Consider the following 23,093-nt stretch of genomic DNA (forward strand, 5'->3'; position numbering starts at 1 on the left):
CCACCCCTGCTGCTTATGTTTGCTGACATTCTCTTGGGTGCTTTTATAGTTTGGGACTATGAGCTCAGGTGCAGTGGAATGGGTGGGAGGCAGGAGTACATAAACCTGAGAATTTTGATAGGCCTGAGTTAGGATATGTCTCTGTAAATCAGTTTTACACGTGCTTCTGCCAGGTGATTCAGTGATGTCGTCAGCTAGAATCTTCCTTGTATATTGTGTTCGGTCTGGGGTTTCTAGACTGCAAAGGTAGTGTTATGTCAAGCGTTAAATTTAAATAAGGACAGATTGTAAATTCTCAAAAAAAATTTTTTTTATCCCACCAGAACCCAGGTTAAGATTGACAGAATTTAAGCTTTCCTGTTGTCTCCCTCAGTGAACCTTTTTTTTTTTCCAAGTTCACCCTTTCTCAAAGTTTTTAGGTCTTCAGGGATTCCAGCTTTATACAGAGGAGTCTCAGTGCCAACTCCCTGTCCTTAGGTCCAAGCTTTGTCATTTTTTATCCATGTCTTTTAAAACTCAAATCTCTTAGTAAAATTCACAACGATCTAAAAGGGCAGAATGGTTGGCAGTTCACCACTGAAAAACTTTTTCCCCTTAGTGATTTCTTTGACTTTCTTGAGTGTTCAAGTATGTGTTTATAAAAGATGTTTGTCATATTTTATCCAGGATTTCTAAGTGCTTTGTAACAGGGAGATATCAGGTATTTACTCTTGTCAAGTCCAGCTCTTTGTTTTTGTTACTCATCACAACGGCCGATGGGAAGATATTGTTGCTATCTGCCCTCTAGTTGGCCTCCAACTCTTGGTGACCCCATGCACAGCAGAACAAAATGCTGCCTTGTCCTGTGCCATCCCCATGATCGGATTCAGGTTGGACCTTTGTGATCCATAGAATTTTCGTTGGCAAGAAGATACATAACCACTGTATATAGAATTCATAGGGTGAGGTATTTTTTTTATCCCTGTCACCTCATGTCTTTATCCTAAAAGTTTTAATACTGGTATATCTAAATACCATTGACAGTACTTTTGAAGGATTTATACTTAAGTATTCTTAAGTGCGTCAGATCCTTTTAATGAAGTATTGATAAGGGAAGACCTTGAGGGAACTAGTTATGTTTAGGATGAGGCTAAGATGAGAACAAGGGACGGACTTGAGCCATCCTGAATACTCTTTCAGAAGCTTCTAAGTTCTTGGCTCACTCTGTTCATGGTCCATTCATTTCAATCAGGAAATGTTTATTTACTACCGTTAGAAATAAAGCGATCAACATGTTCTTTGCCTTCAAAGAGCACACAGTCGGGGGAAGTAAAAAGTGTACAGTTTGCTTTTTATTCAGTCATAATGTTTTCAATTCTACTTTTCAGACATCTTAATATAGCACAGTGATTAAGTGTAGCAACTCTGCAGCCAGACCATCTGGGGTAGAGTGCTGGGCCACATACATATTAGTTGTATAACCTTTGGCAAGTTACTTAACCTCTCAGTGTTCAGGTTTCATCATCTATAAAATGGGGATGACAGTAGCATACTAATTTTGTAAAGTTATTGTGAAGATGTAATGATTTAGTATATGTGAACCTGGGCCTGACACATGGTAATGCTGTATATGTGTTGTTAGTTTTAGGTGCCATACAGTCAGTTCTGACTCATAACGACCCTGTGTATAACATAACAAAACAGTGCCTAGTCCTGTGCCATCCTCACAATCCTTGCTGTGCTTGAGCCCATCATTGCAGCCACTGTGCCAGTCCATCTCATTGAAGGTATTCCTCTCTTTCACTGACCCTCTACTTTACCAAGCATGATGTTGTTCTCCAGGGACTGTCCTTCCTGATAAAATATCCAAAGTATGTGAGACAGAGTCTCACCCTCCTCACTTCTGAGGAGCATTCTGGCTGTACTTCTTCCAAGACAGATTTGTTTGTCCTTCTGGCTGTCCACAGTATAGTCAGTATTCCTCCCAACACCATAATCGAAGGCATCAGTTCTTTGTTGTTGTTGTTAGGTACCGTTTAGTCAGTTCCAACTCATAGCAACCCTATGCAGAACAGAACGAAACACTGCTTGGTCCTGCGCCATCCTCACAACTGTTGCTATGCTTAAGCGCATTGTTGCAGCCCCTGGGTCAATCCATCTTGTTGAGGATCTTCCTCTTTTCACTGACCCTCTACTTTACCAAGCATGATGTCCTTCTCCAGGGAGTGATCCCTCCTGATAAGATGTCCAAATTACGTGAGACATACCCTAGACGTCCTTGGTTCTAAGGAGCATTCTGGTGGTACTTCTTCCAAGACAGATTTGTTTGTTCTTTTGGTAGCCCATGGTATATTCAATATTCTTCACGAGCACCACAATTCAAAGGCGTCCAGCTTTCGCATACATATGAGGTAATTGAAAATACCATGACTTGGATCAGGCGCACCTTAGTCCTCAAGGTGACATTTTGCTTTTCAGCACTTTAAAGAGATCTCTTGCAGCCTATTTGCCCAATGCAATGCGTCCTTTGATTTCTTGACTGCTCCTTCCATGGGTGTTGATTGTGAATCCAAGTAAAATGAGATCCTTGACAACCTCAGTCTTATTCCATTTATCATGATGTTGCTCATTGGTCCAGTTGTGAGGATTTTTGTTTTATGTTGAGGTGTAATCCATATTGAAGGCTGTGGTCTTTGATCTTCATCAGTAAGTGCTTCAAGTCCTTTTCACTTTCAGCAAGCGAGGTTGTGTCATCTGCATAATGCAGGTTGTTAATGAGTCTTCCTCCAATCCTGATGCCCCGTTCTTCAAATAGTCCAGCTTCTCGGCTCAACATACAGATTGAATAGGTATGGTGAAAGGATACAACCCTGATGCACACCTTTCCTGACTTTAAACTGTGTAGCATCCCCTTGTTCTGTTTGAATGACTGCCTCTTGATCCAGGTACAGATTCCTCATGAGCACTATTAAGTGTTTCTGAATTCCCATTCTCCACAATGTTATCCATAATTTGTTATGATCCACACAGTCGAATGCCTTAGCGTAGTCAATAAAACACAGGTCAACATCTTTCTGGTATTCTCTGCTTTCAGCCAGGATCCATCTGACGTCAGCAGTGATATCCGTGGTTCCATGTCTTCTCCTAAATCCAGCTTGAATTTCTGGCAGCTTCCTGTCTATATACTGCTACAGCTGTATTTGAATGATCTTCTGCAAAATTTTGCATGTGTTTTGTAGTATTGATGATATCGTTTGATAATTTCCGCATTTGGTTAGATCTTCCTTTCTTGGAAATAGGCATAAATATGAATCTCTTCCAGTCGGTTGGCCAGGTAGCTGTCTTCCAGACTTTTTGGTATACACAAGTGAGCACTTCCAGCACTGCATCCGTTTGTTGAAACATTTCAATTGGTATTCCATCAAATCCCAGAGCCTTGTTTTTCACCAATGCCTTCAGAGCAGCTCGGACTTCTTCCTTCAGTACCATCAGTTCCTGATTATATGTTGCCTCCTGAAATGGTTGAACGTCGATCAAATCTTTTTGGTGTAGTGACTCTTTGTGTTCCTTCCACCTTCTTTTGATGCTCCCTGGGTCGTTTAATATTTTCCCCATAGAATTTCTTCAGTATTGCAACTTGAGGCTTGAATTTTTTTCTTCAGCTCTTTCAGCTTGAGAAATGCTGAGTGTGTTCTTGCCTTTTGGTTTTCTATCTCCAGTTCCTTGCAGATGTCATCATAATACCTTGTCTTCTCAAACCGCCCTTTGAAATCTTCTGTTCAGCTCTTTTACTTCATCATGTTTTCCTTTTCCTTTAGCTACTCAGTGTTCAAGAGCAAGTTTCAGAGTCTCTTCTGACATCCAGCTAGGTCTTTTCTTTCTCTCCTGTCTTTTTAACGACCTCTTGCTTTCTTCATATATGATATCCTTGATGTCATTCCACAGCCCATCTGGTCTTCGGTCATTAGGGTTCAACGGGTCAAATCCGTTCTTGAGATGGTCTCTAAATTCAGGTGGGATATACTCAAGGTTGTACTTTGGCTCTCGTGGACTTCATCTAATTTTCTTCAGTTTCATCTTGAACTTGCATATGAGTGATTGATGGTCTGATCCAGTAGGCCCCTGGCCTTGTTCTAATCAATGATATTGAGCTTTTCCATTGTTTCTTTCCACAGATGTAGTCAGTTTGATTCCCATGTATTCCATCTGGCAAGGTCCACATGTATAGTTGCCATTTATGTTGTTGAAAAAAGTATTTGCAATGAAGAAGTCATTGGTCTTGTAAAATTCAGTCATGTGATCATCATCATCATTTCTGTCACTAAGGTCATATTTTCCAACTACTGATCCTTCTTGTTTCCAGCTTTCGCATTCCAATCACCGGAAATCATCAGTGCATCCTGATGTCACGTTTGATCAATTTCAGATTGCAGAAGTTGGTAAAAATCTTCAATTTCTTTGTTTTTGGCCTTAGTGGTTGGTAGGTAAATTCGAATAATAGTCATATTAGCTGGTCTTGCTTGTAGGCATATGGGTATTATCCTGTCACTGACAGCATTGTACTTCAGGATAGATCTTGAAATATCCTTTTTGACAATGAATGCAATGCCATTCCTTTTCAAGCTGTCATTCCCAGCATAGTAGACCACATGATTGTCTAATTCAAAATGAGCAATACCAGTCCATTTCAGCTCACTAACGCCTAGAATATCGATCTTTATGTGTTCCATTTGATTTTTTGATGATTGCCAATTTTCATAGATTCATATTTTGTGCATTCCAGGTTCTGATTATTAATGGATGTCTACTGCTGTTTTTTCTCAGTTTGAGACGTGCCACATCAACAAATGAAAACTTGACTCCATCCACGTCCTTAAGGTCGACTTTACTTTGAGGTGGCAGCTCTTCCCTACTTATATTTTGAGTGCCTTCCAACCTGAGGGGCTCATCTTCCGGCACTACCGCTCCTATTCATAAGGTTTTCACTGGCTAATTCTTTTCAGAGTTTCCTAGTCTGTCTTAGCTTGGAAGCTCAGCTGAAACCTGTCCACCATGGGTGACCCTGCTGATATTTGAATACCGGTGACATAGCTTCCAGATCACAACAACACCCAAGCCCCCACAGTTGTACAAACTAACAGACGCATTGCGGAGTTCTTCTTTGGTCTTCGTTATTCATCGTCCAGCTTTTGCATGCATATGAGGAGACTGAAAATACCCGATTTGGCCAGGTGCATCTTAGTCGTCAAGGTGACATCTTTGCTTTTTAACATCCTGAAACTCTTGTGCAGTAAATTTGCCCAGTGCAATTCGGCCTTTGATTTCTTGACTCCTGTTTCCATGGGTGCTGATTGTGAATCTAAGTAAAATGAAATCCTTGAAAACTTCAGTCTCTTTTCTGTTTATCATGATGATGCTTTTTGATCCAGTTGTGAGGATTTTTGTTTTCCATACTGTAATCCATGTAATCCATACTGAAGACTGTAGTCCTTGATCTTCATCAGTGCTTCAAATCCTCCTCACTTTCAGCAAGCAAGGTTGTGTCATCTGCATATTGCTAGTGAGTCTTCCTCCTATCCTGATGCCACGTTCTTCTTCATATTCTTCTCACATTATTTGCTCAGCATACAGATTAAATAAGTATGGTGAAAGGATATAACCCTGATGCACACCTTTTCTTATTTTAAACCATGCAGTATCCTCTTATTCAGTTCAAACGACTGCCTCTTGGTCTGTATACAGGTTCTGCATGAGCACAATTAAGTGTTCTGGAATTCCATTCTCTGCAGTGTCGTCCATAATTTGTTATGATCCACACAGTCGAATGCTTTTGCCTAGTCAGTAAAACACAGGTAAACACCTTTCTGGTAGTCTCTGCTTTCAGCCAAGCTCCATCTGATGTCATCAGCGATATCCCTTGTTCCATGTCCTCTTCTGAATTTGGCTTGAATTTGTGGCAGTTCCCTGTTGATGTACTGCTGCAGCCATTTTAGGATTATTTTCAGCATAATTTTACTTGCGTGTTCTTTGATAACTTCTGCGTTCCGTTGGATCCCCTCTTTTTGGAATAGGCACATATATGGATCTCCTCCAGTCGGTTGGCCAGGTAGCTGTCTTACAAATTTCTTGACATAGACGAGTGAGTACCTCCAGCATTGCATCCATTTATTGAAATATCTCAAATGATATTCCATCAATTCCGGAAGCCTTGTTTTTCACCAATGCCATTAGTGTAGCTTGCACTTCTTCCTTAAGTATCATCAGTTCTTGATGATATGCTGCTTCCTGAAATGACTGAACATCAACCAATTCTTTTTGGTACAGTGACTCTGTATTCCTCCCGTTTTCTTTTGATGCTTTTTGTGTCATTCCATAAGTGTTAGGTATTATTTTTATCATTATTACTACTTTTTTCACTGCCTTTATTTCTTCACATCTCCTTGTTGATATCTCTGCCTCTAGTCTGCCTACCTTTTCTTAATCTATCTTGCAGGCTATTGAATACATCTTTGAAAACTCTTACTTAAGTCACAATATAATGCTAGAGTGAAAAAAAAAAGGAATATACAAACAGCACAATCCCATTTCTTTAAAATAAGTACATATTTGCGGTAGTCATGTATTAGATCCATCTCGTGCACTAATTGTGTACAGACATAATACTGATAAAATTGGTTATCATCGAGTTGTCAGATTTAAGGATGATTTTTATTTTCTATAGTTTTTAGGTTTTCTATTATAAACATTTTTATAATCAGGGTAAATCTAATAAATAAAAGTTAAAGTAAAAACAATACTGATTTCATGTCATTCTTTTTTTATGTATATCTCCAAACCAAAACATCAGGAAAAAAAAATCCTTTGGTTTCCTATAAAATCCTAAGGATAAAGTTTATGTCTTTTGGTCTCCCATTAACCTGTAGGTGCCTTTATGGAAATCCTCAAAAGGAGCCATGCCTCCCTGTCTACCCCTTCACATGGTTGCCTTTCAGAGGTCTCCTTTCTGAGAGGATGAGCCCGATGGCAGAACGTAGAGTGTGGCAAGGTGACTGAGTTTCAGCCCCCACTGACTTTCTTGGCTAGTTATCGTTGTGCAGCACGACACTGTACAACTTTATGTTGTGGCCTTTTTCAGGATATCTTCCAGATAGTCTGCAATTTCCCTCTCTCTTAAGTCTCTTAGCCTTATTAATTTCAGCCTTTTAACCTCTGAGTGCCAGCTAAGTATAAAAAAAAAAAAAGTGATGCCTTTTATAGCGACGACAGATAACCCTTTTCCTCCTCATTATACCGTGATTGCTCACACATTCATTAGTTTGCTCGTTCTGGCATCTTTTCTTTAGGCCACCTACCCCCCCACACTCCCATCCATCTACAGCTATTTTCTATGAAGCCTCCTTTGTTTACTCCGGTCCATGTTATTGTTTCTGTTATGTCCCTCATGAAAATGCCACTCATTTTGTGACGACTAAGTTGTTATCTTGTAGTAATGTTTCATTCCAACAAATATTTATTGATGTTCCCTGTGTGCCTGGCACTACTGTAGGCACTGAAGATACAATGGTAAAGGAAACAAAGTTTTGCCCTTATAGAACTCACACCTTAGTGAGTAAAGTAGATAATAAAGATTCAGTTATTTGACGCGTGAGCCTACCTTGTCTTAAAGGTAAAGAATGTAAGGCCTACAGATGGGAATCAATTTTTTAAAAATTCAGTGCCTTTCCAAGTACAGGTAGTCCCCAACTTATAACAGGGTTCCGTTCCCACAACTCCATTGCAAGTCGGTTCTGACATAAGTCGAATATCTCTCTTTCTCTCTCTTTTTTTTCCCCCATAATTTTTTTTTATTATTGCCTTTTACTGTAAGTATCTTTATAAATCTGATCTTTATTTTTCTTTGGGGGTTGGCATGAGAATGATAACATCAGTAAATTATGTGTTGCAACATTGTATTTAGTACATATTACTAATGATGAGATGTATTTAAAAAAAAAAAAGATGGTTGTAAGTACACTTCATCATAACTTGAATACGTTTAAGTTGGGGACTACCTATGTATTTCCTCAGTACTCTTTGAAATTCTTACAGGCTTCTCAGTTACCTTCATTTTATTTTACTTAGCTGAAAAGTGTTTTGGGTCATATGTTTGATTTTCAGTCTGATCTTAAGAAATTCATTGCAAAAGTTTGGGGACAACTAGTGTAATGATAGTGCATTGTTAATGAGGTGTTAGAAGTTTGTCATTTTAATTTATTTGAATTTTTACTTTTATTTCTTTATCATATTTCTTTTTCCATTGTGTTCAAGAAACCAGAGGTTTTTGGAGCATAACACTGAGATTCTCTTCAACTAAAAAAGTGTTAACTGAGTATTTGTCATATGAAGATCCTGAAGCAGGTGCTGAGAGAGATAAAAGTATTAGAAAAGATAGGCTACCTGCTTTCGGGGGATTTAGAGTCTGCAGGGAGGGGTGGATAACAGACTTTGAAGAAACTTTGGCTTCATTTGTAAAATGAGCAGATTTAAAAAAATTTTTTTTAGTCAAATAAAAATGGGAAATTAGTCTGGAAGGATGTTTCTGTGTTATTAGGTTAGTGTGTGTGACATAAATGAGTTCTTGAATTGGAAGAATGTACAAAAAACCTACCATAAACTAGTCCTGCTTCCTCAATGGAAACCTTGACAGAAGTAAAGCAGTCAAATCGACAAAAAATAAAAATGTGTGTAAGACATCATACTTAGGTATTGTGGACTTCTTTGTCAGAAACTTTGTCATCAAGCATACAGGTGTGTTCTAAAATGTAAGGTAAACAGCAATGTTAAGCAATAACTAAAAGAATGTCAGGAAAAAAAGGGTGTCGATATTTCCCCTTTGCTAGAAAACGTGTAACTTTTGGAGAAGTTCAAGTTTAGTTTGAGAAGTTGGTAGAGAAATTTAACCTTTGCTTGTTTAGGCCGGTAAAGGAGCGTGGTGGCCAGCGTCCCAGTGGTAGACTCGGAAAGGAGTGAGATACTGAAAGAACGAAAGTACGTCCACTATTAGGAGCTCCCTAGAGTTGATGTTCCAACACTGCTGCTATTTCCCTTCCTCTGATACCACGCGAACTCTTACCCTTTAGGCTCTAGCATGTGTTTTTCTCCCTGTCTGGAACATTCTTCTCCTTTCACTCTGTCATTTCCCATAGCTTATTAAAATACTGTCTGTTCTCCCATTGTAGCATTTAACACACTTTGTAATTCTTTGTAATTACCTGTTCCTCATTTATTATCCCTGACTAGCCTGTGAGCTCCATGAGGGTAAAAATCAGATTGAATTGTATCTCCAGTACTTAACATAATGCAGGTACTTAGTAAATAGTACTTATTCGACCAGTGTAAAAAAAACCAGTTGCCATCAAGTTAATTCTGACTCATGGCAACCCCATGTGTGTCAGAGTAGCACTGTGCTCCATAGGGTTTTCACTGGCTGATTTTTGGGGAAGTAGGCACATACATTTTGACATGGTTGTTTTCCTTTTTAGAGGATTTTGGATATTGTGAAGGAGTCCATAGTCTAGTTGGGAGAGCCAAAGTTAAAACAAATATAAAGGTAATATAATAAAAGGCAAAGGCCAGTACAAGCCACTAGTTCAACAGGCAGGATAAATAATAGCCCCATTTAAATGTTGGCAAGATGCTCTGAGTTCAGATCAGGGCAAGAGGTCACTGGGTGCTAGAATAGTCTAGGAGGGAGGACTTAGTAAGTGAAAAACCAAAAACCAAACCAAACCTGTTGCTCTCAAGTCGATTCCAATTCATAGTGACCCTGTAGGACAGAATAAAACTGCCCCATAGGGTTTCCAGGGAGCACCTGATAGATTCATACTGCTGACGTTTTTGGTTAGCAGCCAAAGCTCTTAACCACTATGCCACCAGGATTTCCTCGTAAGTGAAAAAGAGTTTTCAGTTGGACCTTGCAGGATGGGAAGAATTGACTAAGCAGGCAAGAGGACGGAGAGGCCTGTAGTCCTATTGTACACTAATTTTGTACATACGGTATAGTAAATGGAAATAATAAAACTATATATCCCTTTTAAACGAGTAATCCAGATTTTTCATATTATTTTCCCCACTGTCATCATTTTAAGTTAATAAATTTTTACTTGAAATGCACATTTTTTAATTACTTAACTTTTGTTCCTTTTTCTTACCACCTTGTTTCCGAAAGATTAAAGCCTATAGATCTCTGAAATGTTCCCTTTTAAAATGTAAGGGCTTCCGTGTAGAAATAAAATGATGTGTGATTTGTTTTTCATTTTGTTTGCTTCTTCTTCTGTTTGCCAGCAGTTGACTTGAGACAAGAAGCAGTCTCTTCTAAGGCTTATTTTTTATTTGTAAAGTAGAAATAATATTGCCTGTCTTGCCAGTCTTGTAGGTTTGCCGTGTTGACAAAATGAGATGATACTATAAAAGTTATTTTAAAAGGACCAAAAAAAAAAAAAAAGTTCCAGAAATGGAAGTTGTAAATTATTTTCACTCTGAGTTATATGTCCGCTTTAGTTTCTTGTGCTGTCTCTCAGCTTGGAGATGTTACATTGCTGCTGACATCAAATTTTAGAATTCTTAGTTTTTGACAGGCACTTTAACAGGGCTTGGATGGTAGGCAGTTTTTGCTCTGGAGCAGCTGTTTTCACCTGGTATGGAAATTCTCATTTTGGCCCTTCAATCAGTGCAATTTTGAGTGGCCTATGGGCATTGCCTCCCTGGATAACCCTTCTGATTCATCCAGCCGTGCGAGAGGGCGTGGTTGTGTAGTGCATCAGTAAAATTCCATCTTTATGATGTATGGTAAGATTTTGTTTCTGAAAACTGAATTTTAGCTTTAATTATGTTTTAGGCTTTTAACACCTTAACTTTTAAATGTAAATATGCATCAAGGCTTTTTCTGAGAGGGATGCAGTCTTTTGAAATGCTTTCCAGTATTCTTGAGGTTCACTTTCTTTTGTTTCCCTCTTTTAAAAATTTACGTATTTCATGAACAATATATTTTTTTCCCTCTTTTTTTTTTATTGTGCTTTTTAAGTGAAAGTTTACAAATCAGGTCAGTCTCTCATACAAAAATTTACATACACCTTGCTATACACTCCTAATTGCTCTCCCTCTGATGAGATAGCATAGTACTTCCCTCCACTCTCTCTCCTCGTGTTCATTCGTGTAGCTTCTGGCCCCCTCTGCCCTCTCATCTCCCCTCCGGACAGGAGATGCCAACATAGTCTTATGTGACCACTTAATCCAAGAAGCTCGTTCTTCACCAGTATCATTTTCCATCCCCTATTCCAGTCCAATCTCTGTCTTAAGAGTTGGCTTTGGGAATGGTTCCTGCCCTGGGCTAACAGAAGGTCTGGGGTCCATGGCGTCCAGGGTCCCTCCAGCCCCAGTCTGACCATTAAGTCTGGTGTTTTTATGAGAATTTGGGGTCTGCATCCCACTACTCTCCTGCTCCCTCAGGGTTTCTCCATTGAGTTCCCTGTCAGGGCAGTCATCGGTTGTGGCCGGGTACCATCTAGCTCTTCTGGTCTCAGGCTGATGCAGTCTCTGGTTTATGTGGTTCTTTCTGTCTCTTAGGTTTGTAATTATTTTGTGTCTTAGGTGTTCCTCATCCTTCCTTGCTCCAGGTGGGTTGAGACCAATTGATGCATCTTAGATGGCCGCTTGCTAGTGTTTAAGACCCCAGACGCCACTCTCTAAAGTGGGATGCAGAATGTTTTCTTAATAGATTTTATTATGCTGATTGACTTAGATGTCCCCTGAAACCATGGTCCTCAAACCCCTGCCCCTGCTACGCTGGCCTTTGAAGTGTTCAGTTTACTAAGGAAACTTCTTTGTTTTTGGTTTAGTCCGTTTGTGTTGACCTCTCCTGTATTGTGTATTGTCTTTCCCTTCACCTAAAATGAAACTTATCTGCTAATTAGTGAATACTCCTTTCCCTTCCTCCCACCCTCCCCCCTCTCGTAACCATCAAAGAGTATTTTGTTTTCTGCTTATACTGTTTCTCCAGTTCTTATAATAGTGGTCTTATACAATATTTGTCCTTTTGCAGTTGACTGATTTCACTCAGCATAATGTCTTCCAGATTTCTCCATGTTAGGAAATGTTTCATGGATTCCACATTGTTCTTTGTCAATGTGTAGTATTCCATTGCATGAATATACCATAGTTTATTTATCCATTCATCTGTTGATGGGCGCCTTGGTTGCTTCCAGCTTTTTGCTGTTGTAAACAGTGCTGCAGTGAACATGGGTGTGCATGTATCTGATGAACAATATTTAACAGTACTTATAAAGTGCTCCCTGTATGCCAAGTCCTTTTAAAATATGTATTAACCCTTACAACAACTTTATGAGGGAGGTTTTAGTCTCATTTTATAGATGAGGAAACAGGCACAGAGAAGTTATGTAACTTATCCAATAGCTATTGGATAGTTATAGGTAGTAGCTATAATACTTTCATAGTTGGGAATAGAATCTGTACAGTCTCACTCTAGGATACATGCTCTTAACCACTGTGTTATACTGCTTCTAATGTTATCCCATTGTCTTTGAAAAGGTTAGAAAACACAGAATTAGATAAGGTTCACTTTATAAACATGAACTTCTTAACATGATTGAACTTGATTCACTTATTCCATTCACTCAGCACCTATCTACTAAGTGTCTTCTATGTTTCAGACACTGTGATAAGTGCTGAGTTTTGAACAAGATGTACATACCCCTTGCCCTTATGAATTTTATACCCTGGCAGAAAACCAAACCAAACCCATTGCCGTTGAGTCGATTCCAACTCATAGTGACTCTATAGGACAGAGTAGAACTACCCTGTAGAGTGTTTCTGCCACATCTTTCTCTTGCAGAGCAGCTGGTGGGTTCGAACTGCTGACCTTCCAGTGAGCAGTTGAGTGCTTAACCACTGCACCACCAGGGCTCCTTGGCAGAGAAGACAGGTGCTAATAATAATAAGTTGCTCACTAATCACTGAATTGCAATTGTGATAATGCTGCAAAGGAGTTTGAACGTGTTTCACAGGGGTCCTAAGTTGGTCTTAAAAGTTAGGGAAGGTTTCCATTAGGAAATGGCATTTGATTGGAGCTTTGAAAGACAAGTGGAAAGGAACTAGGTGAAGATTCAGTCAAACGTTCTTTTCTATTTAAGCACTGTAATAAATTTCAGATATGTGTCCATGACAATTGATGGAAATTAAGAGGGTATGGTATATAAAGTGTTGTTTCTGTTGCTTTAAAAATTGTTTATAGAGAACACGTCATTCTGAATGTAATTTGAAAAATCATACAGCCATATATTAAAGGCCTGGTAGGAATTAAAAAAAAGGGTTTCAGCCCTGACCAAGCCAACTAATTTGTTGATTTGGTTCCCAAAGTTCACTTAACCACTTTAAGCACCTTATATATAAAATTATTTTATATACAGAACACTCAAGTAATGGGTCTTAAACCCATTGCTGTCGAGAACCATGCAGTAAATGAGCCTCAAAACCATTAACTTTTGATACCATACCGTTCTGTTTGGTGTCAGACCATTAGTTCTCGAACTTCAATATCACGATCACCTGGAAGTTTCTGGCCTCACCCCAGGGTTTCTGGTTCTACTATGTCTGGGGTGGGGCCTGAGAATTTGCATTTCTAACGTGTTTCCAGAAGACACTGCCGCTAGTAGTAGTCCAAAGACCACACTTTAAGGACCACTACCATAGACATGTTATTCAAACAAATTGGAAGCAATGCCGTCTGAAAGGCATGGTATTGTATCATGGTGCAAGTGACCTAAACCAGTTAGATATCTTTGAACCACTCCAGGGGATCAAAAAGTTTTCTCTTTGTTCAATAAAACTGTTGTCATTAGTTGCTGTTGAGTTGATTCTGACTCATGGTAACCACATGTGTACAACTGGGGTAGACCTGTAGAGTAGAACTGCTCCATAGAGTTTAATTGGCTGTAATCTTAATGGAAGCAGATTACCAGGCCTTTTCTTCCATGGTACTGCTGGGTGGGTTTGAACTGCCAACCTTTCAGCTAGCGAGCGGCTAAGTACAGACCATCTGTGCCACCTAGAGGCCCCAATAAAACTAGCTGTCGCAAAACCTTCTTCCTCCCTCAGACATAAAACTTGTTTGTACCTAAATTAGTAATCCTCCTTTTCTCTTAGTAATCTTAGTTTTGTTTTAGGTTATATTCAGAGAGAGATGAATTATAGATATTGAACTATAGGTGAAGAGGACACAGCTATGGGAAGTGACAAGCCAAGAACCAGATTATTCACCTTAAGAGATGATAACATACCTGAGAATGTGACTAAAATTAGAGTGTAGAGCCACGTATTAGAACTGCATAGCACTCTGGAGGAGTTGAGCTGAAGGCTACATACCTCTTTTGCCCTGAGATTATCACTGTTTTGTACATAGGAAGGCTGGTATAATTGCTGTTTATAATGATGACATGAAATAGATTATGTTCTTTATATTGTTTACTAAGGCAGGAAAGTGATAAAATACAGTGTGAAAGGATCTTTGGAGGTCTTATTTCCTGTTTTAGCAGTATAGAAAAAGAGCTCCAGAAAATTGACCTGATTTGCCTAGAGGTTTTTGTTTGTTTTAAAGATTTCAATAAATGGTGTAAATGAAATAGACGTGTTTCTAAAAATGTTTTGATTGCCTGAACAAAAGTTTTTCCCCCCTCAATTATATTACATAAGTGATATGTTAATACAGCTTTCATACTTAAAATAGTTTCTGAACCCACCCCTGGGCCTCCTTTGGCATAGGGTAAGCCATGCGCTTTGCTATCTGTAACTAGAGTGACCTGAATACAATTATTTTAAAAAAGAAGAAAATGAGAACTAAAAGATGGTGGTACTTCAGGTGAAAGTAACCAGAAGTTATCAAACTTAATTTGACTTATTTATATGGTAGCAGTGTTTGTCATTTTTTAAAAAGCTGTACAAAAATGTTGTTTTTATCTGTATTGAGACTCAGTGGAACTTCCTTATAGCGTCTATTCCTTCTCTGTTTAATATTTTCTTATATGAAATATTTATGACAAAAGTCAGCTGTTAGTCAGTATAAGAAGATTCTCAAAAACTCACTCACTGCGAAGATTATGTCCCTGTAATTCTTTACTCATCAATTTTCAAGATAGAAAACGTTATAAAGAAGTTTCACATTATGTAACAAAGTTTACAGGAAAGTCATCATTTTCCTTTTGACTTAGTCATCTCATTTTTGATAGATTGCAAAGGTCGACTGCAAGGAAATACTAGACATCATATGTAATCTGGAATCTGAGGGTCAGGATAACACAGCATTTGTTCTTTGTACGACTTACTTTACCCAGCAGCTTCAAACTGCAAGTGTATATTGTTCTTGGTAAGTATATTTAGTTTTTATTCCCTTTATTTGTTAGCATATAGTATAGCAATTAGGGTTTATGTAAAACATTGTTCTGTTTCAAATTTAAAGTCAAGCAAATTAAATGATGCTGTGTGAATAAAATCTTGCTGAGAAGCTAACCCATTTAATTAAAAACATCATTGATTGAGTTCCTCTTCATCATCCCATAGGGCCGTCTGTGACTTCTTCATTGAAGACAAATTTATGGCAATATGAAACAAATTGATATTAGATTGTTCTCCTTTACATTCATTAGTATCTTCTAGTGGTTACTTTTCTCCTTTTATTTGGAAACTGACTAATTAAAAGGGGCAAATTGTGTAGGTTTGTAGATCAAACTTGCTCTATCCATTTGAATAGTTAATCTCTTTTGCAACTTGGATACCATGTAATTGAATTGCATTGTTTTGGTTTTAATTCAGTTTATGTCTTGTTTGCCTACAAAGTACTTCATTGCTAAAGAGAGTTCTTTTCATTTTTTAACTGTATTGGATCTAGTCAGGCCATAGGGACAAACCGGACACACAGGAAACCTAAAATGCAAGATTGTTAATCAGTACAGAACAGTGGTATGAACAACGCTATAGGAGGTTAGAGAAGAGTGACCAGTGTACACCGAACTGTTTAAGAAAGGTATCTGGGTGGTGGTTGTGTGCCATCAAGTTGATTCCAACTCACAGCAACCCTGTGTGACAGCATACAGCTGGCCTATAGGGTTTCCAAGCCTGTAATATTTTAAAGGAGCAAATCGCCAGGTCTTGTCTTTCTGTTTTTTTCTTTTCATAGACAGTTATTTTAATACTTTGGAGAATTATAGGAATGTGAAAATAAAGCTTTAAATTCTTGCGTTTTTACTATTAGCGATTTCTAAGACATTAAAAAGTAGTTTTTTTTTTTAACCCATGTAAGAATAATGATACACAGAAAATAAAGATAAGAAATTTTTGGTCTACAGGCAAATAATTGTGTTTCAGAGTGGAACCACTTTTGAATTTATGTTATTTTCCCTCTGAAGAGAATCCTGTGAAACTAATAAACTATACCAGGTGCTTTCAAACAATTCCTTTTAGTACAGGAACTTCTAAGCAGTTGCACTCCTTCCATAATGAAGTTCTCTTGGGTGGGTAGTTTGGTGCCCCTCCTTCAGTCCTCTTCTGCAGGCAGACTCTGTGAAGTTACCTAGAGAAGGCTTAGGGGAACGGCACTCATGAATAGAGAGGCATCTGTCTCCTCTGAAAGTAGTTGTATCTGTGCAGCTTCCTCTTCATTGCAAAATTAGCTGATCTCTGCCCATTGATAAGGAGAAGACTCATAAAAAAATGAAAAATACAAATGAGAATTGTTCAATTCTCAGTTTTCTGCCACACTCACGTGGAGAGCAGTGGCTCTCAAAGTAAATCAGGCAGCCTTTCAATAGTCTGTGCAATCTCTGTGTGGCTCTCCTCACATTCTAATAACAAACCTCAAAGAACTGCCCGCTGTGTTACCAGAAAGGTTAGTGATCACAGCAGATAAGGTTACTCTCGCCAGGTCTTTTCTCCCACAGAGTGGCTAGTGCATTCGAATTGACTTAGGGTTAACAGCCAAGTGCTTAACCATTGCTCCACCCGGGTATCCAGGAGGAGGTGATACTTGAGCTTTAATTCAAAGAATGAGCGGGATTTGCATAATCTTCATTAGAAAGCCTTGGATATTTCAGAGCCAAAGGATGGCTTAAAGTTGGAAACGAGCATTTTGTTTTTTTTGAAAAACCTAATAAAGCGTTTTGTACTTTTTCCCCTCTGGAGCATCTATGTGTGTTTATGTAGTTTTATTGCTATTACCATTTTATATGTTATAATATATCTTTCTGCTTAGTATTTTATATAAAAATTTTTATTTGTGTTCTATAAGTTATTTTAAGCAATTCTCATGATATTTATTGTGCAGATGAAGCACACGGAGGATCAGCAAGCTCAGAGAAATCTTGTGATTGCCCAGGGTCTCAAGGCTAAGGTGATAGAGCTGAGATTTGAGCCCAGGGGTTTTGACTCCTATTCCAGTGCTTTTCTTCCTTGCTCTTGTTTTCTTGGCACAGGGCCAAAATTCAAATGGTAGCCTTCTACCACGAAGTACGTGATGCCAGAGCTATATCTTCTATGAGAGGAGAGCTAGTGGGATAAAAAACCTATAACCTATTGCTGTTGAGTCGGTTCTGACTCATAGCGACCCCATAGACTAAAATTAGTTTTTTGAATAATCATTGTGGGCGTTTTGTTAGGGAAGCAAAAAAGAGGTGGTATAAATAAAATTGTGTTAAAGTAGCGGTGAGGTTTTTGATTGCTGAATCAAGTAGAAGAAATATCTTTTCATGCATCAGAGATCTAGAGATTAAAGATTTTAGTCTCAGTAAAACAGATTGTTTGAGAAACATGCCAGTTTTTCTTTTTACATTTAAATTAGCTTTCTTTGCCCATTAACTTTCTCATATGCTTTTAGTTTGTGTAGTAGCTGATAAAGAAAGTTGAACATTGGCTATAAATGAACAAAGATGCTATTTACAGCTAGGCTTTCAATGCAAAGAATAAGTCATACATGGAAGGTGTTGCAGATTACAAGTTTTCAGTGTATGTACTCACAGTCTTTGAATGTTCGTGGTACGACTTCCCCTTACGGTGCCCCTTCTTTACTCAGCTGCCCTTAGCTCTTCCAAGGATGTTCGTAGATCTAGGATTAATGCTGTTCCCCCGCAGCAGGAAGGGATTAACTGGGATTCCCCCCTTGCCGGCCTCTCGAGAAGTGATAAGGAGTAAAGGAAAGATCTTAGTCACTTCATGCTTTGGTAAAAGTAGAGCTTCTTCCAAGCAATTAAAAGAGAAATAAAATCTAAAATATTAGTATTTGGGAAGCGTTTTACCCTTCCATTGTTTTCAAAGGCTTTTTTGTTTGTTTGTTTTGGTAATAGTAATATTATTTTGGCATTAGAAATAGTGGAATAAAAACAATGAGTTTTACCAGGGAAAATGAATCCCAGGAATCCAGTTCGAACAAGGTAGGTTCTTTTGTTGTGCTGGAGGTCTCTTTTGTTTAAGATGGTAACCAGATGTGGTATTTGATCCTTATTGTCTAGGGGAAAATCTTATATGGTGTTTCAGAGAAGAGGTTTTTGGGTTTTTTTTTAAATCGTAATTAAAAATTATTTTTTAAAAAATCCTAGTTGCAGTATGTCGATAAAAGTAGTCACACCTTTTTTAAACACATACGCTAGAATTTACTAAAGTGTCATTCTTGAAAGTGGTCAACACGGGATAATATTTAAAATGTAAACTCTTTAACGATCACTCAAATCAATTTTTTATTGTTTGGAAATTTATGTAAACTCTTTAACGATCACTCAAATCAATTTTTTATTGTTTGGAAATTTCCTTCAGAGATACTTATAAACCACAATAAGATTTCCTGTTACTTTTTAGGAATCACCGTGTTATTGATTTCAAAGGGTATATTGCTTACCTTACTCATTAACGTTGGAGTCAAAATATTTTTGGCTATCTGCAAAAATCAAAGGCTTGCTGAAGGAATGGGTTCCCTATAGATGTCTAGAATAGCAACATAATTAGAATAACCATGTAAGTGATTAAGTGAGTAAGGCAACCATTTTGAGTGGAATGATACACATATAGATGTGTAGTTGGTGCTGCTACTTTAAAAATAAAATCAGACAGTTGAACTTTGAACTACACGCTAAGGTCAGTGAGTATTTGGCAGGCCTTTGCTTTCCGTAGCTTCTCTGAACTGTTGTACATCTGTGTTTCTTCAGATGTATTTACATGTTTGTTCTCTCCCACTAGACTGTGACATACCAAGGTCATGTATCTTCGCTTATTCACTATTGTATCCCCAGCACCTAGTGAAGACTAGGTGGATATCATTATTTGTTTTATTTAATTGTGTAGGAAAAAAAGAGGTCAGGGGAATCTACTTTATTTGTAGTAGCCTTCTTTAGGGGACGGTCATTCCTTAATGGCACAAAGTTTTCTTTGCCCCATGTCTAAGATGCCTAAATTCTTTATCTCAGTATGACATATTAAGTTAACTGGACCTCAGCGCTCCTGCTGTGTGGAAACACAGAATAGTTTAAAATTCTTGCTTGGGAGCTGCATCCCTGATGAGGTAGGTATGTTCCCTACTATTAATAGAACTAAATTTCCTTTCCTATTTTCTCAGTTTGTGTATAATTTGCCGACTTGATCTAGGCAGTTGGCTAGTTTACGGGTGCAGTGGATCATCTGAACACTGGAAGCATCCACACAGTGGAAGCATTCTCAGTGTAATGGTTATTCGTTTCTAAAAATCACGTCATTGGAGTAATTGAAGGATTTGTCCCAGTGCATGTGTGATCCAAAGCCAAAAACCCGTTACTGTCGAGTCCATTCTGACTCATAGCAACCCTATAGGACAGAGCAGAACTGCCCCATAGGGTTTCCAAAGAGCACCTGGTGGATTTGAACTGCCGACCTTTTGGTTAGCAGCCGTAGCTCTTAACTGCTACGCCACCGGGGTTTCCATGTGTGATCCAGCAGTTTGTAAATAACTATTTGTTGGTTATTTTAGTGTGCCGTTGTTCAGATTTGAATAGATGATTGAAGTGACGTACTGACGTTCTAACTAGTAATATATTGGTTGTCATGGTTTCAGGCATATGTTTGTGTATGTTTGGGTGGGCAATAGTAGTTTTAAATCATTGGATTATAGCAGTGCTCTGCAAATGTAAAACACATAAGATGCCCTTTTTTGATCATGCGTATTTGGAGCCGTGGTAACCGAACACTGAAATATTTAATTGGGACTAAGTCAAGCTCTAGACATTCTTACTTATTGTTTCAAAAATTATTTGAGAGACCTTAATTCTCAATGTGCTTGCTATATATCACTTTGTCAGATTTGCTGACTTTAAACTTTTGACTAGTTGATGAATTTTAGGTAGTTGGTAGCATTTACTGTTCTATCTTTATAGTCAGGCAGAGTCTCTACACATACGTGTATTGTATTTTAACATACCCTCTCTTTTACGTTGGAGCATAGATACTTCTGAATTTTCTTTGTTCTTCAGAATTTTGTACTACTCTTAAAAGTTACTGCTACTGAGATGCTTCAATCTGAGTAAAGCAATGCTGTGAGTTTTAAAATAGACATCCCAATTACTTACCTGGCTCTTGGCTAATTTCAAAACATGGCCTATCTCAATTTTCACTTCTTCTGGCTAGGAAGGCAGCGCTAGCCACCAAAGACAAGGATTTGAAGTCATTTTAAGTTAATTTAATTTGTTACAGCTCAAATTTGGCATCTAATATAAACTTTAATCGTATACCTGTTGAGACATTATATAGTCACTTCAGCCTTGAAGAAAGTTTTGTATACCCCCTTATGAGAGCCCAGTTACTTTTTTAAAAATATAAGAAAATAAATTGTTAAATATGTTATTTTCAATCTATTATAAAAAAAGAGGCGTTTTCATTTCTTGAGCTTTGGATTTGTGCTTCCTGGAATACTCTGCTATGTTAAAATAAAGGATATCAGTGTTCCAAAATTGGCTTGTGAAAATGTTATTTTTTATGTAATTCTTTCCATAAATACACAGTATCCATTGAAGCTGTACAAAAAAGTTTTTTTTTTTTTTTTAAAGTGATAGCATTCTCTTCAGTTTTGGTAGTAGCTTTCCTTGCATTCACATTATGTTAGTAATTTTGCTTTTCTACCCTTGGCATTTTCAAGTTTCTAGCACTTTTACTTGAGTGTTTTTTTTCTCACCCATTAAATATTTTTATTTAGCTTATTATTTTCAAGCTTTTCTTTGTTTCCGTAATGAGCATTTGTGGAATTTCTGTATTTTAGCCATTTCCAAGAATGTTGTTTTACTAATTTTTATTAGTAATATTTAAACTTTCCAAAATAGAGGCCTGAGTAGAATCATGATGTTTCAGAGCTGGAGATAGCCCAAAAGATCAACAGAGAGAAGTGTACCATTAGAATAGTTACTAGTTTTACATATTTTGTTGACAGTATAGTAACGTCTGATGACCCCTGCCCACTAGGATAGGGTTTCAATTCAGTGAGTATAATTACCAATGTAAAGAGAGTATAAAACCTTTCAGGAACAAGGTGGACTCTAAGGTAAAGAATATTAAAAAAAAAAAAAGTGTAGAGGAAGTAGTCTTCTGCTGTTTTTGTTTTTCCCCAGACAAAAAGAATTACGGGAGATCTCAGTGAGGAAGGATTCTTAACAAATTTACCAGTCTGAGAGCGAGCAATAATGAGTATAAACAGCCTTTTTTCTTTCAGTGTTTATTTACTCTGTTGTCAACTTGTTTTTACAAAAAAAAAAAAAAGGGCGGGTGGGAAGGGATGAGGGGATAAAAGCAGATACTGGTTGCTTTAAATGTTCTACCATCATCTTTCTTTTTATAGGGAACTGACTCTCTTTTGGAGTAAACTGCAAAGAAGAATCGACCCTTCTTTAGACACTTTTTTGGAGCGCTGTCGTCAGTTTGGTGTCATAGCCAAAACACAGCAGCATTTATTTTGCCTGATTAGGGTTATACAAACTGAAGTGAGTAATTTATACTTTTATGCTGATTGTGGCTGGGGAGATAACTTCCTAGGCAACTCCTTTATAGGTAAAGGAAAATAAGAAATAGTGGAGTTTAATAAGATGATGGAGTCAGACATATTTAGCTGTTTCTGAAGGTTGACTTCCTGGGAATCCATGATTTTTCTGAATGGGTAGTAGCTATTGAAGTGACAGACCATTTCCCCTGGGACGAAGGGTAAGGGAAGAGAGCGTATGTTTTTTGGCTGGGACCTCAATCCTCTATATTTACTATTCCTGGAGCAGTGTTCAATATTTCATATAGGCATGTTTATTTAAAAAATAACAGTGATTATAAATGGGAAAAATAATAATTGTATTTTTCAGCCTCTTGAGGGCAGAGTGGTGCATTTTCTAGGTTTTGGAGTAATAAAATAGTTCTAGAATCAGCTGTACACAAATTTTAAACTTCTCTACAAACAAATAGGAAACAATTTAAATATTTTTAGGAAATGAGTAAGTGCCCATATATAAAACCTTGTTCTTTGAATTCAGCTCTGTGGATATATGTTAAGACTACCAGCCTAGGAGTTTGGGATGATTCTTAACGCTATGCTGTTTTTGTTTTGCTTTTAGTATCTGCTCATTACTGTGCTTTTTATACACTCATATCTGTCATGGCTCATGGTTGGATTTCATGGGCTACTTCTGTGACAACATCCAAGGGTTGTTTATATTAACATTAAGGCATGGTTGTATCTTCGATTACCTCTACCCCTGCCTTTAATGGAATGTTCCATATCCTATACTTTATTTGAAATCTGCTGACTTAGCTTCCAGTGAAGATAAGAGAGGGTAAAACAGTTATCAGAAACAAACTGATGGTTAAAGAAATTGAGTGATAATTGTTTCTAATCATCAGGAATGAATTTGTCTCCTGTCTCAGAAAGGACATACTCAAATACTTAAAAAACCTGCCTTGTTTTAAAAAATGGTTTTACAACTGGCATTTAAAAGGTTCTGCAGGTTAGAAGTCCAGCACAGCATGGCTGAGTTCTCTGCTCAGGATCTTACCAGGCTGAAATCAAGGTGTCAGCTGAGCTGAGT

The 23,093-nt window shown here is 37.8% G+C and overlaps 1 protein-coding gene and 1 pseudogene across 1 annotated transcript in view; one reads left to right on the top strand and one right to left on the bottom strand.

Annotated features, from left to right (window-relative positions):
- RLF (RLF zinc finger) overlaps positions 1 to 23,093 on the top strand; it is a 99,138-nt gene that overhangs the window by 60,292 nt on the left and 15,753 nt on the right. Inside the window, exons 6-7 of the mRNA XM_003415526.3 lie at positions 15,258 to 15,394; positions 21,866 to 22,007. Of these exons, the coding sequence (XP_003415574.1) occupies positions 15,258 to 15,394; positions 21,866 to 22,007 (279 nt within the window). The remainder of the gene's footprint in view (positions 1 to 15,257; positions 15,395 to 21,865; positions 22,008 to 23,093) is intronic.
- LOC104846364 (apelin receptor early endogenous ligand-like) lies at positions 16,609 to 18,919 on the bottom strand (annotated as a pseudogene).

This window comes from Loxodonta africana, chromosome 3 (assembly GCF_030014295.1).
Source record: "Loxodonta africana isolate mLoxAfr1 chromosome 3, mLoxAfr1.hap2, whole genome shotgun sequence".
Classification (NCBI taxonomy): Eukaryota; Metazoa; Chordata; class Mammalia; order Proboscidea; family Elephantidae; genus Loxodonta; species Loxodonta africana.